Genomic DNA, 16,356 nt, shown 5'->3' with positions numbered 1-16,356 from the left:
TACAGGACTCTATGGATGATTTACAAATTGTGGGAATGGCGAAGTCTGATATCAACATAAAATGCACAGTTCCTTCAGCAAGCATGGTACATAAAAATATTGTGTTTTCTGTCAACCTTCCTACTTTTCATGGGCCTCTAAATATTGAAGATATGAAATGTGATTTGCCATTGCAACATACTGTATGCTGTGGATGTTTTTATTTTCAGAATTCTCATGATTTTCATTTATTTGTTACAGAACAAGGAGATTTCTATAAATATACATATTGACACACGTATTTGTGTATAGATGTTTTGTGCTTGTAAATGTCAGTATCTAAGATATGTAATGGTTATACAAAACACAAATGCCTTTGATAAGATTATATTCAGTAAAGTAGTTGTCAAAGATATATATTCAACAGCTCTTTTAAGTCAACAACCAATCAAATTCTGACTACTGAAGTACATGCCAGTTCATTAAATCTTTACCTTTATAAAAAGATGCAGGTTTGTACATAGGCTGTCCTTTCATTGCACTTTCAAAAAGCACTGGATAAAAAACTATTTTAATTCTTACTTGAAAGTTATGTTATTGTTTTCTAAGTTACATGCATATCATTTACTGGCCATTTTCTTTGTTTTCTACTTCATTTGGGCTTTGGCACTGCTATAATTAAGGTATTTAAAAAACACTTATCAGCATGCTATTTGATCAAAGACTTGTTTAAGTCTCCATTAATATATTAATAATTACTCTATCAATTACAGAGTAATTCAATTAGTCACCACCCTGAGTGGTTCACAGAATAAGTCAAAGTTCCCATCCTAACCAAAATCAGGCTTGAGAGGTAAATAAAGAAGATATGTTCATTCTACTTTTCAGTGTGGTCTTATTTTTTAGGAACTCAGCATAAAGTCACTTAAATAACCCAATGAGAAAAATATGATTATTTTCACTACTAATGTTCAAAGTTTTACATTTCTCTTCAGAAATGTGTTAATCTTTCTGACATAGGTTTTAGAGAAATTGGGAAATAGATTACCTATTAACTTGATGTCAGTTTTAGTTACTTATAACTATAATTGTTTGAGAAAAATTTTTCAAAACAATTCAAAACAAAATTTATATAGAATATTACAAAATTCTCATCAAAAATACAGAAAATTAAGTTATTTTTATTTATATATCATTAAGTAAATTAATATAAGGGTATTAGATTCAGCCCTTGTAATATTATTTTATTACCTCCCAATATTTATAATGTTGGTTGTTTCATCTTTTTATTGAGATATAATTGATTTACAATGTTTCAGGTGTACAGCAAGATGATTCAAATGTGCATCTTCTTTTTTCAGATTGTTTTCCATTATAGGTTATTACAAGAGATTGAATATAGTTCTCTATGCTAAACAGTAGGTCCTTGTTGGTTATCTATTTATATATGCTATAATAGTATGTATATGTTAATCCCAAATGTATCCCTCCCCCACCATTTTCCCTTTGGGAACAGTGGTTTGTTTTCTGTATAAGTCCATTTCTGTTTTATAAATAAGTCATTTGTATCAGTTTTTTAAGATCCCACATATAAGTGATATCATATGATATTTGTCTTTGACTTACATAGTATGATAATCTCTAGATCCATCCATGTTGCTGCAAATGGCATTATTTCAGTCCTTTTTATGGCTAAGTAATATGTCATAATATAATAATATGTACCACATCTTTATCCATTCTTCTACTGATGGACATTTAGGTTACTTCCTTATATTGGCTATTGTAAATAGTGCTGCTATGAGCATCAAGTTGTTTCTGTCTTTTAAAATTAGTTTCCTCCAAGTATATTCTCAAGAATGGGATTGATGGATCATAAGGTAGCTCTATTTTTAATTTTTTGAGGAACCTCCATATTGTTCTCTATAGTGGTTGTACCAATTTACATTCCTACCAACAATGTAGGATGGTTCCTTTCTCTCCACACTCTTCCCAGCAATTATTATTATTTTTTTAATTTAATTGTATTTTTTTGTTTGTTTTTGTTTTTTAATATAAATTTATTTATTTTAATTGGAGGCTAATTACTTTACAATATTGTATTGGTTTTGCCATACATCAACATGAATCTGCCATGGGTGTACACGTGCTCCCCATCCTGAACCCCCCCTCCCACCTCCTTCCCCGTACCATCCCTCTGGGTCATCCCAGTGCACCAGCCCCAAGCATCCAGTATCCTGCATCGAACCTGAACTGGCGATTCGTTTCATATATGATATTATACATGTTTCAATGCCATTCTCCCAAATCATCCCACCCCCTCTCTCTCTCTCTCCCACAGAGTCCAAAAGACTGTTCTATACATGTGTGTCTCTTTTGCTGTCTCGCATACAGGGTTATCGTTACCATCTTTCTAAATTCCATATATACCAGCAATTATTATTTGAAGACTTTTTGATGATGGCCATGAAGGAGACCTGGGTTCGATGCTTGGGTTGGGAAGATCCCTGGAGGAGGGCATGATAACCCACTCTTGCCTGGAGAATCCCATGGATAGAGAAGCCTGGTGGGCTACAGTCCATGGGGTTGCAGAGTTCGACAGGACTGAGTGACTAAGCACAGCACATTTTAAAACAGAGTGAAGTGATACTTCATTATAGTTTTCATTTGGCATTTCTCTAATAATTAATGATGCTGAGCATCTTTCATGTGTTTTTTTGGCCATATGCATGTCTTCTTTGGAGAAATGTCTATTTAGATCTTCTGCCCATTTTTTTGATTTAGTGGGTTATTTTATATTGAGCTGCATGAGCTGTTTATATATTTTGGAGACTGATTCCTCTATGGTTACCTCATTTGCAAATATTTTTTTCCGGTTCTGTGAGTTGTCTTTTTGTTTATGATTTCCTTTGCTGACAAAAGCTTTTAAGTTTAATTAGGTCACATTTGTTTATTTTTGTTTTTATTGTTATTAGTCTAGGAAATGGATCAAAGATTTTGTTGTGATTTATATCAGAGTGTTCTGCCTAGCATCCAGGCTTATATTTAGGTTTTCAATCCATTTTGAGTTGATTTTGTGTGTGTTGTTAGGGAGTGTTCTAATTCCATTCTCTTACATGTAGATGTCCAGTTTTCCCAATTCCATTTATTGAAGAGTCCATGTCTTCTCCATTGTATATTCTTGCCTCTTTTGTTTTAGATTGATTGGCTATAGGTGTGTGAGTTAATTTGTGGACCTTCTGTCCTGTTCCATTGATCTATATTGCTGTTTTTGTTCTAGTTCTGTACTGTTTTGGTGAATACAGCTTTATAGTCTGAAGTCAGGGAGCCTAACTCCTTCAGCTCCGTTTTTGTTTCCTTGGGTTGCTTTGACTACGTGGGATCTTTTGTTTTTCCATACAAATTAAAAAAATTTTTTGTTCTAGTTGTGTGGAAAATGCCCTTCGTAATTTGATAGGAATTGCATTGAATATATAGATTGCCTTGGATAGTATAGTCATTTTGACAGTATTGATTCTTCCAGCCAAGAACATGGTATATCATTCCATCTGTTTGTGGCATTGATTTTTTTTTTTTATCAGTAGCTTATAGTTTTCATAGTATAGATCTTTTACCTCCTTTAGGTACATCTATTCCTAAGTATTCTATTCTTTTTGATGCAATGATAAATGGAATTTTTTCCTTAATGTCTTTTTCTGATTTTTGATTGTTATTGTATAGAAATGCAGCAGATTTCTATGTATTAAGCTTGTATCCTGCAACTTTACTGAATTCATTGATGAGCTCTAATAGTTTTTTGATAACATCTTTAGGATTTTCTCTGTATAGTAACATGTCATCTGCAAACAGTGAGACCATTTCCTTATTATAACATGATCTTAGTATTTAAAAAGAGAAGTACAATATTTCATAAATTATCTTATTCTTAGTTAATCATTTCACCCATAAATGTGAATTGTAGTTACATAATATTTTCTTTACTTTAAGAAAAATGAAATGACTATCTTTGTGTACATCCTGAGAAGGTGACTAAAATGTGCTATGATAAAAAAGTTGCTGGGAACCTAGTTTCCCTGTTTCCATATTTATATTTCTAACAGGTGCTCAGAGAGTGATATTAGATTCTTCCCCCAGAATTACTTATTGTTTTACTGTTAACCAAGTTTTATATACCATTATTATGTCCTATATATTGTTTTGTACACATATTAACTCATCTAATCCTCATAATATCTGTAAAATACTAATAACAGGGCTGTTCTCATTTTTTCACATGAAGACATTGAACTGTATAGAGGTAAAGGAGCTTGCCAAAGACATATAACTAGTAAGGGTAGTGGCTGTTCATGAACCCAGGCCATTCAGTTCTGCTAGAATAGACTGGGTCTCACAATCACATTCCTGAAGATTGGAGCAGATTTTTAACTAGTTGCACCCCCAGTAAAAATTGTTACTTCAGCTATAATGATATTTCCTTGACCAGTAATGTTGTATAGAGAAACAAGAGAAAAGCAGCTAACATTTCCTGCTGTGATGCTCTGCAACATCCTTAGCCATGGGTTGATTTTGTCCATTGAACATACTTAGGAAGCAGTTCCAGCTCAGCCCAGCAAAACTTTATTAAGAGACCATTACACATTAGGCACTTTTAACACAGATTTGGACATGAAGTGCAGTGCCAGCCTACACATGTGCCAGCTTAGTGCCCTAAATAACTTGTTGTATCTCAGCCAAGCCTTGGGAGGTGAGGATCTAAAATAGCAGAAGCATGTTTGGAGTACAACTTTAGCTCAAACACTCTGTGAGAGGGCAGAGTGGTCCTGGGCCAGGGATAGGCATAGGTCCAAAATAGAGGGCTTCTCTGGAATCACCCTGCATGCGGAACACAAGAGTGATATATCCTTGCAATGTCTCCGAGTAAAATCTGTACATCCCTGTTGCAGCAACCTCATGTGAAGTGTGGGATGCTGGTTATTTTTATGCAGAAAGAAGGTTTGCTTAGGCCTGGTATTCTAAGTTTATAATGTAACAAATTTTAGGACAAAATCCAGCTTGAAACAGATTGCTGACTATTTAAATCTGAGGAGTTGACTTCACTGGAACAAAAAAGAAAAACATTTCTTGATCAGAAAAAAAAAAAAAAAGCTGAGAAGGGGAGCAGTTAGACTGGGAGAAAAACAGATCTGTTAGAAAGAGCCAAGACACACAATTTAAGGAGAAAACATCTCCGCCCAGCAGGAAACCGTGACTTTAAGAAATACCACTGCAAAAGATGCTACAAGATTCCTCACTGCGTCATCTTAGCTCAGGACTTAACAGACATTTAGGCACTGAAAACTCCACTGGAGGTGTTTTTATTCTTGTGACAGTTTGAGTTCTTGTGTGTTTACAGCCTAGATGACAACACAGTGACTCAGAGTACTGTAAGATCTTTTTTTTTTTCATTTATTGTCAGCAATATTAAGAGCACTTTGAAGACCAGCCACTCTGCCTAGATGTTTCTGTGCAATTAGATTTGGATTTAGGATTGCAATAGCAATCCATTCAGACAGCTAAAGAACAGAGAGGAAATGAAAGTTTAAAGACAGGCTCTCCTAATATTGTAAAGCCTGAATTGTTTTTTGTTTGAAGCTTAGAGTGCCTTTATGCTTGATGAGTGTGGCAAGAAAGCTTTTGAGACTCTTCATAAATTTCTGAGAAAGAGAATTCAATGAGATCATTGCATGAGAGTCCATGCATGTGGTAGAACTTCGACTCAGAAAGACAGGTATGAATCTGGGGTCCTCCCTTTACTGACCGCTGATCTTTGGGTCACATGTCATGTTAGCTCCATAGGCATCTATTCTCACTAAAGTGGATATGATACCCTACCATACAAGAATGTTCAGAGGAGTCACTGAAGACATACCACAAAGCATTTAGCATAGCATGAGGCAGCAACAGTTCTCCTTCCCAGGATATCATAATTTTCCATCCTTCTTTGCTGCAGGACACACAAGATGTTTTAGGTGACATAATATATTATTTGAAAAACAGCAACAACAAATATTTTATATTTTTTATAAACTTTCTAGAATACTTTAAGGCAGCATTAGGTGGTTTTCTGTCTTAATCCATTGTGCAATTTGAGCCTGATGTCATTAATGAATGTTCCAAAAAGTGGGCAAAAAGCCCATGTGAATTTTTAGAAATATATTCCTAAACCAGGAAACACTGGGAACTTTTTCATATCCTTCTTGGTAAGCATCTATGTCACTAAATATGGTCTATTCAGTGCATTCTCCTTAGTCCCCTCTTCTTAGCCATGGCCTTTGTCTGACCCATGACTGTCTATTTGTGGCTCTATACATCTCTCAGAATGCAGAAACTGAAATAGAAACAGGAGGTCAGAGTGGTTGAAAGCCACTGAGGTCACACGTGGAATGATGACAGTTGAAGAAGATAAGATCAAGGATGTGCCACAGTACTTAGTCATAGGAAGCAGGAAGAAGTAGTAGGCTATTGTAGGAATATAGGAAGCTATAGATCAAAGAACATTAAGACAACAAATGGTAAAGGTCTTATAAGAATTGTCCACATGGAAACAAAGTTTCCTATAATTTTTCTGTTAATTAGCATCATAAGATATAAGAAGAGATGCATGAAATAGAGAACAAAAAGGGGAAAACTAAACTATTCAGTGTTATGTAGTCTTCTTTGATGAAAATCACCCCTATCTTTTACATTTCAGTGTTGCATTTGAAGACTTTAATGTTTACTAAGTCACAATGAGTCTTAAGCCCTTTAATAAATATTTTGCAACAGTGAACACATTATGAGTACAGATCCCACATGCCATCGAAGCATATTTTAATTCTCTCTCATTTTTAAAGAACACTTGACTTCCTCAACAGTTTTAGGATTGTAACTTTCTAAAAGATGATTTTCAGTGGACAGTGATTACTATTTGTTGTCGTTCAGTTACTAAGTTGTGTCCAACTCTTTACAACCCCATGAGCTGTAGCAATCCAGGCTCTTCTGTCCTACCCTATCTCCTGGAGTTTGCTCAGATTCACATCTATTGAGTCAGTGATGCCATCCAACCATCTCATACTCTGCCACCCTCTTCTCCTTTTGCCTTCAATCTTCCCCAGCATCACGGTCTTTTCCAGTGAATCGGCTCTTCCCAGCTCTTCCCGTCAGGTGGCCAAAGTATTAGAGCTTTCAGCATCAGCAACAGTCCTCCCAATGAATAGTCAGGGTTGATTTCCTTTAGGATTTACTGGTTTGATCCCCGCACAAGTCTGAGGGACTCTCAAGAGTCTTCTCTAGCACCACAATTCAAAAACACCAGTTCTTTAGCACTTAGCCTTCTTTATGCCCCGACTCTCACATTCGTACGGGACTCCTGGAAAAACCATTAGCTTTGACAATATGGGCCTTTGTGACTTCTCTGCTTTTTAATATGCTGTCTAGGTTTGTCATAGCCTTCCTTCCAAGGAGCAAATGTCTTTTAACTGCATGTCTGCAGTCACCATCTGTAGTGGTTTTGGCGTCCAAGAAACTAAAATCTGTCACTCCTACTTTTTCCCCTTCTATTTGCCATGAAGTGATAGGACTGGGTGCCATGATCTTAAGTTTTTCAAGTATTGACTTTTAAGCCAGCTTTTTCACTCTCCTCTTTTCACCCTCACCAAGAGACTCTTTAGCTCCTCTTTGCTTTCTACCATTAGAGTGATATCATCTGCATTATGAGGATGCTGATATTTCTCCTGGTAATCTTGATTCCAGTTTGTCATTTATCCAGCCTGGCATTTCACATGATTGCTATTATTAAGTTATTTATTACTGAACCAATTAAAATTCATGGAAATGGGGTTGATTTTTTTAAAGTTTAATTATAAAACATCAAATATTTTGTGATGTGATCACAACTACAATTTTATTTTTATTATTACTGAAGTGACCAACTACAATTTTGTGTTTATTATTACTGAAGTGTCCAGTAAAGTCAGAAAATTGAATTATAAGCACAAACTCTGGGAGAAAATGATCAATCTCAAGAAGGTCAGCCTTGCCAGTTCTGTACTATCTCAGTTACACAAAAACCACATGCTAGATGAATCAACGTAATATAAAATTAAATGGTAGAATGAAATGACTGCTCAGAGTAGTTGTTCAAATTTTAAACTAGTTTTACCCACTGGCATAATCAAAATTACAAGCCAATAATAGACTCAGTCATCTATTTCAAAATACAAATAATCAAGTGGATTTTTGGCTTTAGTATATATGTTTCTTAATCTCCTGAGTTCAAAAGAATTACAAATTTATGATAGACTCTATTGTGGCATTTAAATGATGTCTTTTCTTTTTTGTAGGTGGATCTTCTAGTCCCTACCAAAGTGACTGGCATTATCACACAAGGAGCTAAAGATTTTGGTCATGTGCAGTTTGTAGGCTCCTACAAACTAGCTTACAGCAATGATGGAGAACACTGGACCGTATACCAGGACGAAAAGCAAAGAAAAGATAAGGTAAGTCATTCTGGTGATTTGGGACATGCAGAAGTGGAGGAGCAAATTGTTTAACATTTTTAATTTCCTTGATTATTTTGATAATTAGGGATTGTAGAATTATAATTAGAAGTGAACAGATTTGATTACTAATTCATTGTTTCTCGTTCAGTTTCTTTGATTGTGTTTTAATTTGTAGATTTAATTTTTTGAGCCGTAAAATGTTTTAATATTAAAATAATCAACATATATTTGTGCACCTAAACTGCACCGTAAAGTCTCTAATTATTTTTCAAAAAGTTCTTAGTGTGTTGAACATCTTTTCGTAGCGTTTGATGGTCTGAATGTCTTTGGGACCTTGGAGAATGAAAGTGCTCAAGGAAACTATCAATAGTTAATTGGATCAGATGTTAAAATATGGCCTTACATTAATGAAATTGAATTTGTTGCTTAGAGTTTTTGTGCAAAGAAATATAGCTTTCTGAAAACATCAGTAGAAATGAAATATCTTAGTTCAGTGATGTGGGGGGAAATATAATACACTTTCATTCAAGTTCAGCATTTCTGTGTTAATAATGATTTTTTCCATTTTCTATAACACCTTTATTTCCTGACTGTTGTTTGTTACCAATAAAAAGGTTGGGAATATCTTTCTCTCTTCAAATATCCAAGGTAGAAAATTTAATTTTCCCAGAAATACTAAGACCAGAGTGGCTGTTTCAATGGGTCTTCAAAGTCTGAATTTAGTTAACAGGAAATTCATTTTAGGGGAGATGTGTTTTTAGTTTTAGATTACAAAAACCACAATTACTTACCTTTTAATATCTCAGAACATGCCCATTTAGCATCTCAGGATAGACACATTCACTTGACATCTCAGAAAACACACATATTTTGAGCTTTAACATCTCAGAAATCGGTGTGTCTCAATATCACAATTTAATTGGAAGCTTATTATTTTCTAGAAGAATATAAAATAATGGCATGTTTTATAATCAGAGGCATCTTCAATTGAATGAATATTGAATATTTTGTAAAATGTCTTCAAATTTTTTATGTGTAGACAAATATCTGCTATAATTTATAACAAATAACTTTCAATTCCCGTTTTCACCTTTTACAGTAGGCATTTTTATGTGTAAAGAGTGAAAATATATTCTGTAAGGTGTAATTTTTCATAAATTATGCAGTTCTTAAAATTATTTTTAAGGTAAGTGTTCTCATCTATAATCCGTGCAATATTTACTGAAAAGCATATATCTGTAATATTAAAATCCTTATGTAGTCCGATTTAGGGAAGAGGTGTAAACCAATGTGCTCATGAAGTATTTCATTATCTCCATTTATATTAAGCATATGATTTAATTATTATTTGTGAGTAATTTTTTAATTTCATTAATTTATATATTGGACATATGTGTATGAATTCATTTTATTTCATTATCTCAGTCTAAAATGTACATAAAATTTTGGTGTCAAGTTGGCCAAGTAATTTGATAGTGTTGTTCAGGTTTCCTATATCCTTACTGATTTTCTATGTACTTGTACTATTAGTAACAGAGACAGTAATGTGAAAATCTTCAACCTTAATTGTTGATTTCTCTATTTCTCCTGGCAGTTATATTGGTATTTACTTCATGTATTTTGAAAGTCTATTTAAAAAAATATATGAATCCTTAGGGTTGTAATGTGTTTTTAATCAAATAACTTTTATCATTAGAATAGGACCTTCTTAATTCCCCGTGGTATTTCTGCTTTGAAACCTACTTTGCTTCTATCCGTAGGGATACTCTAGCTTCCTTTTGATTAGTACTGCATTGGTATATGTTTTTCTCCATCTTTTTGCTATTAACTATTTCTGCTTTGTATTTAAAATGCATTTTTTCTATCCAGTATAAGATTTTTTCCTTTTTTCCAATTCAACTATCTCTGCTTTTAAATGGAGCATTTAGACCATTTGTGCTTGATATGAGTATTGAAGTGATTGGGTTTAAATCTCATCTTCTTATTTATTTCCTATGTGTCTCATCTTTTCTTTCATTTTTTTTTTCCTGTTTTCAGCCTTCTTTTGAATTAATTGAATTTTTTTAGTGATTCCATTGTGTTTCATTTGTTGACTTATTTGCCGTAACTTTTTTTTTTTTTTTAGTGATTGTTTTAGTTTGTAATATACATATAAATATGACAGCTGGCTAAACTCAGCCAATGTAACTGGTAGTTTTAAAATTAGATTTAGCTGTTCTGTTTTTAATATTATAGATTGGTACATTGCAGAAAAACCTTAATAAGTTCACTATTTATTACCAAAGGAAGCAACTAGCACCAGTAAACCAATGAACATAAGAATGCTGCAGTTACTGTCATAATAAAAACATACCTTATGTATAAGAAGGAAGTATAGGGCATAAACATCTCCATTCCTACAGAGAAAGCAATTTTATAAAATAAATGAGAAAATGGATTGCATGTGTTCTTTTAGCACTTGGAAATACAGGCATCTTACACACACACACACACACACACACCAATCAAAGTATGTTTTTATATTTATATGTATGTGTGTGTGTATATATATATATCTCCAAGTAGTTGTGTTTTGTGTTGGTATTACTATTAATACTAGGAAATTAAGTATAGTTTCATATATTTATAGAAGTGTTCTTTTTCTTCTTTCAAGAGGTCCTACACAACTCAGCAATTAACTTTTCTGAAGTTGAATAAACCATCTTCTCTTGATTCTTATTATTTGTATCTTGTTTTCTGTGGTTACTTGCCATAAGAGGAAAAGGTCTTCAATAAATTCATTTCTTACAAGTATAAATTCAACCACAAGCTTTCATTCAAATAAATATAATAAATGAATGTTTCACGGCAAAACATATGCCTGTGAAATGTTTTATATATGCACATTTCAAAGGAAATATTCACAAAAGTTACCTATCTTGTTTTCTGTTTTTACCCAACACTTCCTCTAATCAATTTTGGGGGCTATGGATGAGGAAATCTAATGTAGATCTAGAAACAGGATTAATGTCAGGAAAACAATGACAAGGAAAAATTATGTACATGTATAGAAAGAAAGAAAGTGAAGTCACTCAGTCGTGTCCTACTCTTTGCGACCCCATGGACTGCAGCCTACCAGGCTCCTCCGTCCATGGGATTTTCCAGGCAGGAGTACTGGAGTGGGCTTCCGTGGTGCCCCAGCTGGTAAAGAATCCACCTGCAATGTGAGTAGACCTGGGTTCAGTCCCTGGGTTGGGGAGATACCCTGGAGAAGGGAAAGGCTACCCACTCCAGTATTCTGGCCTGGAGAATTCCATGGACAGTCCATGGGGTCACAAAGATTTGGACATGACTAAGCGACTTTCAGTTCAATCAATTCGATGTATATGTATGCTGCTAAGTCACTTCAGTCCTGTCCGACTCTGCACAACCCCATAGATGGCAGCCCATCAGGCTCCCCCGTCCCTGGGATTCTCCAGGCAAGAACACTGGAGTGGGTTGCCATTTCCTTCTCCAATGCTTGCAAGTGAAAAGTGAAAGTGAAGTCGCTCACTCGTGTCCAATTCTTAGTGACCCCATGGACTGCAGCCCACCAGGCTCCTCCATCCATGGGATTTTCCAGGCAAGAGTACTGGAGTGGGGTGCCATTGCCTTCTCCTGTATATGTATAGGAGTATCTAAATATATGCATGAATGTGCCTGTGTATATATGTGTATGTGTGTACATATACAACAAAAGTTCCTTGCAGAAACAGAGATGCCTTGTTCTCATCATTAAAATGTCACTTTCTCATTACCTTCTCTGAGCTTTCTTAAGAATTGACTTTAGTATTCTATTTTTGAACAAAATTCTACATTAAATCTTTTGCTATGGAGCATGTGATAATACTTCTCTCAGTACAATCCCTACATTCTTATCAATATTTTTTCTTTCTAGTCTACAATATTTTCTAACATTTAATTTTGTATTTCTTTCCAACATGGATTCAGATTCTTTCATTTAAAAGTCAAATGTTCCTTTGCTCTCATGAAAGTGACATTTGTTTTTGTACTCTTGGAGCTGTTTTACTGCAAATTTTAGCAGGAAAATTGCAAAATTTGACAGACACTTTCTGTATTTAATTTTTAAGGTTAGAAGCCAAAATAACATAATAATAAATTTCAGGAAGAGTACTTCTATGGAAAAAGTAGAAATGAAAATTGGTTTTCTCAACCAATGTATTAGTCATAATATGGTTTTTAAGTAAACTTGAATTTACACCATGGGAGCTTTCTTCTTTGGGAGAAGGAAAAAATGCTGGTAATAGTCTATTTTGTCTCTCCCCTGAAATTACACTTTTTTGAAAAAACATAAGTTAAAAAACTTCAACTTCATTCTGGGTTTTCTGTAAAAGAAAATCCAAAACCCTGCTTTTTGTTGGTTCTTAAAAAGATGAATTCTGCATAGTCATCAAGAACTATTCTGCAACTTGGCGAACTCTCTAATTCAGTAGTTATCAAAATTTCCTGATTATAACACTCATGGGAGAGCTAGTTAAGAAACACAGTTTTCTGGGCTCTGCCTCATACTCTGCAGGGAGGCTCTGGGAATTTAAATGTTTACAGAAGCCTAAGCTAATTTAAATAATAAGCAAAGATGACTCTAATCAATACCAAAACTCAAATTAAGCTTTCAGAACTAAATGCAGTTTTGTATTTTTCTTTTTTTTTTTTTTTTTTGTATTTTTCTAATGAGAATGGAACTTATTCCTTAGGACTTTTGGCCTTTAATTTGTCAGTAGAAATCAATATGAATTGGTGCTTCCAAAAGCAGGTTTAGATTTTGATATGTTTACCAGTTCTCTTACGAACACCAGAAAGTAACAGGTACTAGTTTTAAACAAATTTTACGTGTAAATATATTTAAGCAGTTAGGAATACAGATTTTGTGGGAAAGCATCTAGAAGAATGTGAAATATATGTTCTGCAATTATTGTCACCTCCATGCCATATGTAAGGTGGCGGGGGGTGGATGTCTGAATATGACACAGTGGCTCAAAGAACTCTCAGCCTAATAAGGAACTCAGGAAAGATGGAAAAACTTTGATTCATTCAGCTTATTTTGAAGAACCAAAATACCCTCTACCCAGTGTATTATCTGATAAAACAACTCTAGGAAACAAGTAGCACAGATGTCCATTTCAAAAAGTTTGTGACTCTCCAATAGGAAGAAGAAAAAAAATTCCTGGTCCGTCCCTCTTGCCTTTCTTTTCTCAACTCAATGTGAAAAAGAGAAGCAACAGCACAACAGTCCTTATTAATAAAGCCTGCAAATCTGTACCGGAGAGTATATTCAAATCCGAGAGTAATTACAAATGCCGCAGGGCATGCTCTCTTTCCTGCTGATGCTAGCACTCCCAGGTAGCTGGAATTAAATTTGAATACTTAAAGCCTTGAAAGTCCAGCTCATCAGTGAAGCAAACTGAAGAAGACATCATTCCAGCAGTCAGTACCCATGCTGCTCTTTTGAAATTTGATTTGGACCAGAAATTTAGAACCTGAAGAATGCCTAAGTGCAACCAAAAGTGGAGTCCAGCTGCTTGCCACTGAAAAAAAAAAAAAAAACAGTAAGGAGGCAAAGCTGATGGAAAGGAAAGTTTGCTTTATTTTTATTGCTGGTCCAAAGGCCAACTCCTGCCCTGACAATCAGAGGACAAGAGCTTTTCTAGACTGAGGGAGGAGGCTACATGTAGAAACAATAGTCAGCTCTTGACAGTTGACTTGAAATTGGTCATTGGTGGCCTGACCAGCATCATCTTGATTATTTTAGGTACAGTTAATCTTCAGTTCTGTGTTTGGTTTGTTCTCATTTCCTTGAGGCCAATTCTTGGAACTGTGGCAGCTTATGTCATGGCTAGTGCGAGTTTCAGCATCTCAAAGACAGCTCATAAGATATAGCTCAATATTATCTATAGCCCTTGAGAAGGAACTAAAGGGCTATAATTAATGACAACGTTATTAGTATTTGGTGTCTTTTGACTGTTTCCCTTTGTTCCTGTATTGGTTCACCTCTGATTAAACTTAGTCTTGGGCTAAAGTTTTTCCACAGGAAAAAGCAGGCAGAGGACATGCGGAGTAAGGAAAAGAAGGTCCTGCTTCATTTCACTAGGAAGTAAATAAAAGGAATCCTCAGGGGCAATCCATGGGGAGGATGCTAGCAGGAGAAAATGAAAGGGGTGAATTAGTCTTTCAAGGAGGACCAGCTACATGTTTTGGAATAGCAAGATCAAGGGCAATCTCTCCATCTTGCATGGACACCCTTCGTCTCATTCATTCAGAGTCCTCTTGCTGTATTCAAACAAGGCAGGAAGGAAAAGAAAAGCTGATTTACAGGGATTAATTGACTTCACACAAAACACTTGAATTTAAAAATAGCAAGTGACTTGTGCCCCTATTTGCTAGAGATTTGTGATATAGACACAGTAGTGTACTTACTCAGGGATCTGGTGAGTGACTTAATTGGAAGTTAAAGAGACAAGGATATAGTTTCAGCATTGTCTGAATTTAAGGACAGTGTTATTTAAATAAACACCATCTGGTATCAGCTGTTATTTACAATTTTATCTGCTTTCTTCCCTTGTTGTAATTCAATATTATGGGACCCAACTACTATATAGTTGGTATAAAGAATACAAAATTGCCTATGTTCACATAAATGGGGGTGTTATAGGATTTTGAAACTTAGGACACCACCTGAGAATATTCAAATTCTGGCAGAATATAAAGTTCAATGATGAGCTCACACTTTTAAATTTTAAATTGTATGAAATATCTCTGCCCAGAAGTAGATGTAGATCAGTTCATTTCGGTCGTTCAGTCATGTCCAACTCTTTGCAACCCCATGAATCACAGCACGCCAGGCCTCCCTGTCCATCACCAACTCCCGGAGTTCACCCAAACTCATGTCCATCGAGTCAGTGATGCCATCCAGCCATCTCATCCTCTGTCATCCCCTTCTCCTCCTGCCCCCAATCCCTCCCAGCATCAGGGTCCTTTCCAATGAGTCAACTCTTCGCATCAGGTGGCCAAAGTACTGGAGTTTCAGCTTCAGCATCAGTCCTTCCAATGAACACCCAGGACTGATCTCCTTTAGGATAGACTGGTTAGATCTCCTTGCAGTCCAAGGGACTCTCAAGAATCTTCTCCAATACCACAGTTCAAAAGCATCAATTCTTCGGTGCTCAGCTTTCTTCACAGTCCAACTCTCACATCCATACATGACTACTGGAAAAACCATAGCCTTGACTAGACGAACCTTTGTTGGCAAAGTAATGTCTCTGCTTTTGAATATGCTGTCTAGGTTGGTCATAACTTTCCTTCCAAGGAGTAAGTGTCTTTTAATTTCATGGCTGCAGTCATCATCTGCAGTGATTTTGGAGACCAAAAAAATAAAGTCTGACACTGTTTCCCCATCTATTTCCCATGAAGTGATGGGACCAGATGCTATAATCTTCGTTTTCTTAATGTTGAGCTTTAAGCCAACTTTTTCACTCTCCACTTTCACTTTCATCAAGAGGCTTTTGAGTTCCTCTTCACTTTTTGCCCTAAGGGTGGTGTCATCTGCGTATCTGAGGTTATTGATATTTCTCCTGGCAATCTTGATTCCAGCTTGTGCTTCTTCCAGCCCAGGGTTTCTCATGATGTACTCTGTATATAAGTTAAATAAGCAGGGTGACAATACACAGCCTTGACGTACTCCTTTTCCTATTTGGAACCAGTCTGTTGTTCCATGTCCAGTTCTAACTGTTGCTCCCTGACCTGCATGTAGATAGAGGGAGGTAATAGTTAATGTTACAATTCCAATTTTAACGCCATAAAAACTGCATGGAATTAAGGGGTT

The 16,356-nt window shown here is 35.4% G+C and overlaps 1 protein-coding gene across 2 annotated transcripts in view; it reads left to right on the top strand.

Annotated features, from left to right (window-relative positions):
* Positions 1-16,356, top strand: part of EDIL3 (EGF like repeats and discoidin domains 3) — a 480,622-nt gene that overhangs the window by 417,037 nt on the left and 47,229 nt on the right. For both annotated transcript variants that reach the window (XM_005209726.5, XM_002689374.7), the window contains one exon: positions 8,340-8,495. In XM_005209726.5, coding sequence (XP_005209783.1) covers positions 8,340-8,495 — 156 coding nt within the window. The remainder of the gene's footprint in view (positions 1-8,339; positions 8,496-16,356) is intronic.

The sequence above is a fragment of the Bos taurus genome, chromosome 7, assembly GCF_002263795.3.
Source record: "Bos taurus isolate L1 Dominette 01449 registration number 42190680 breed Hereford chromosome 7, ARS-UCD2.0, whole genome shotgun sequence".
NCBI lineage: Eukaryota > Metazoa > Chordata > Mammalia > Artiodactyla > Bovidae > Bos > Bos taurus.
Note: the sequence above shows the minus strand (reverse complement) of the source record. Positions and strands in the feature narration are given on the sequence as shown.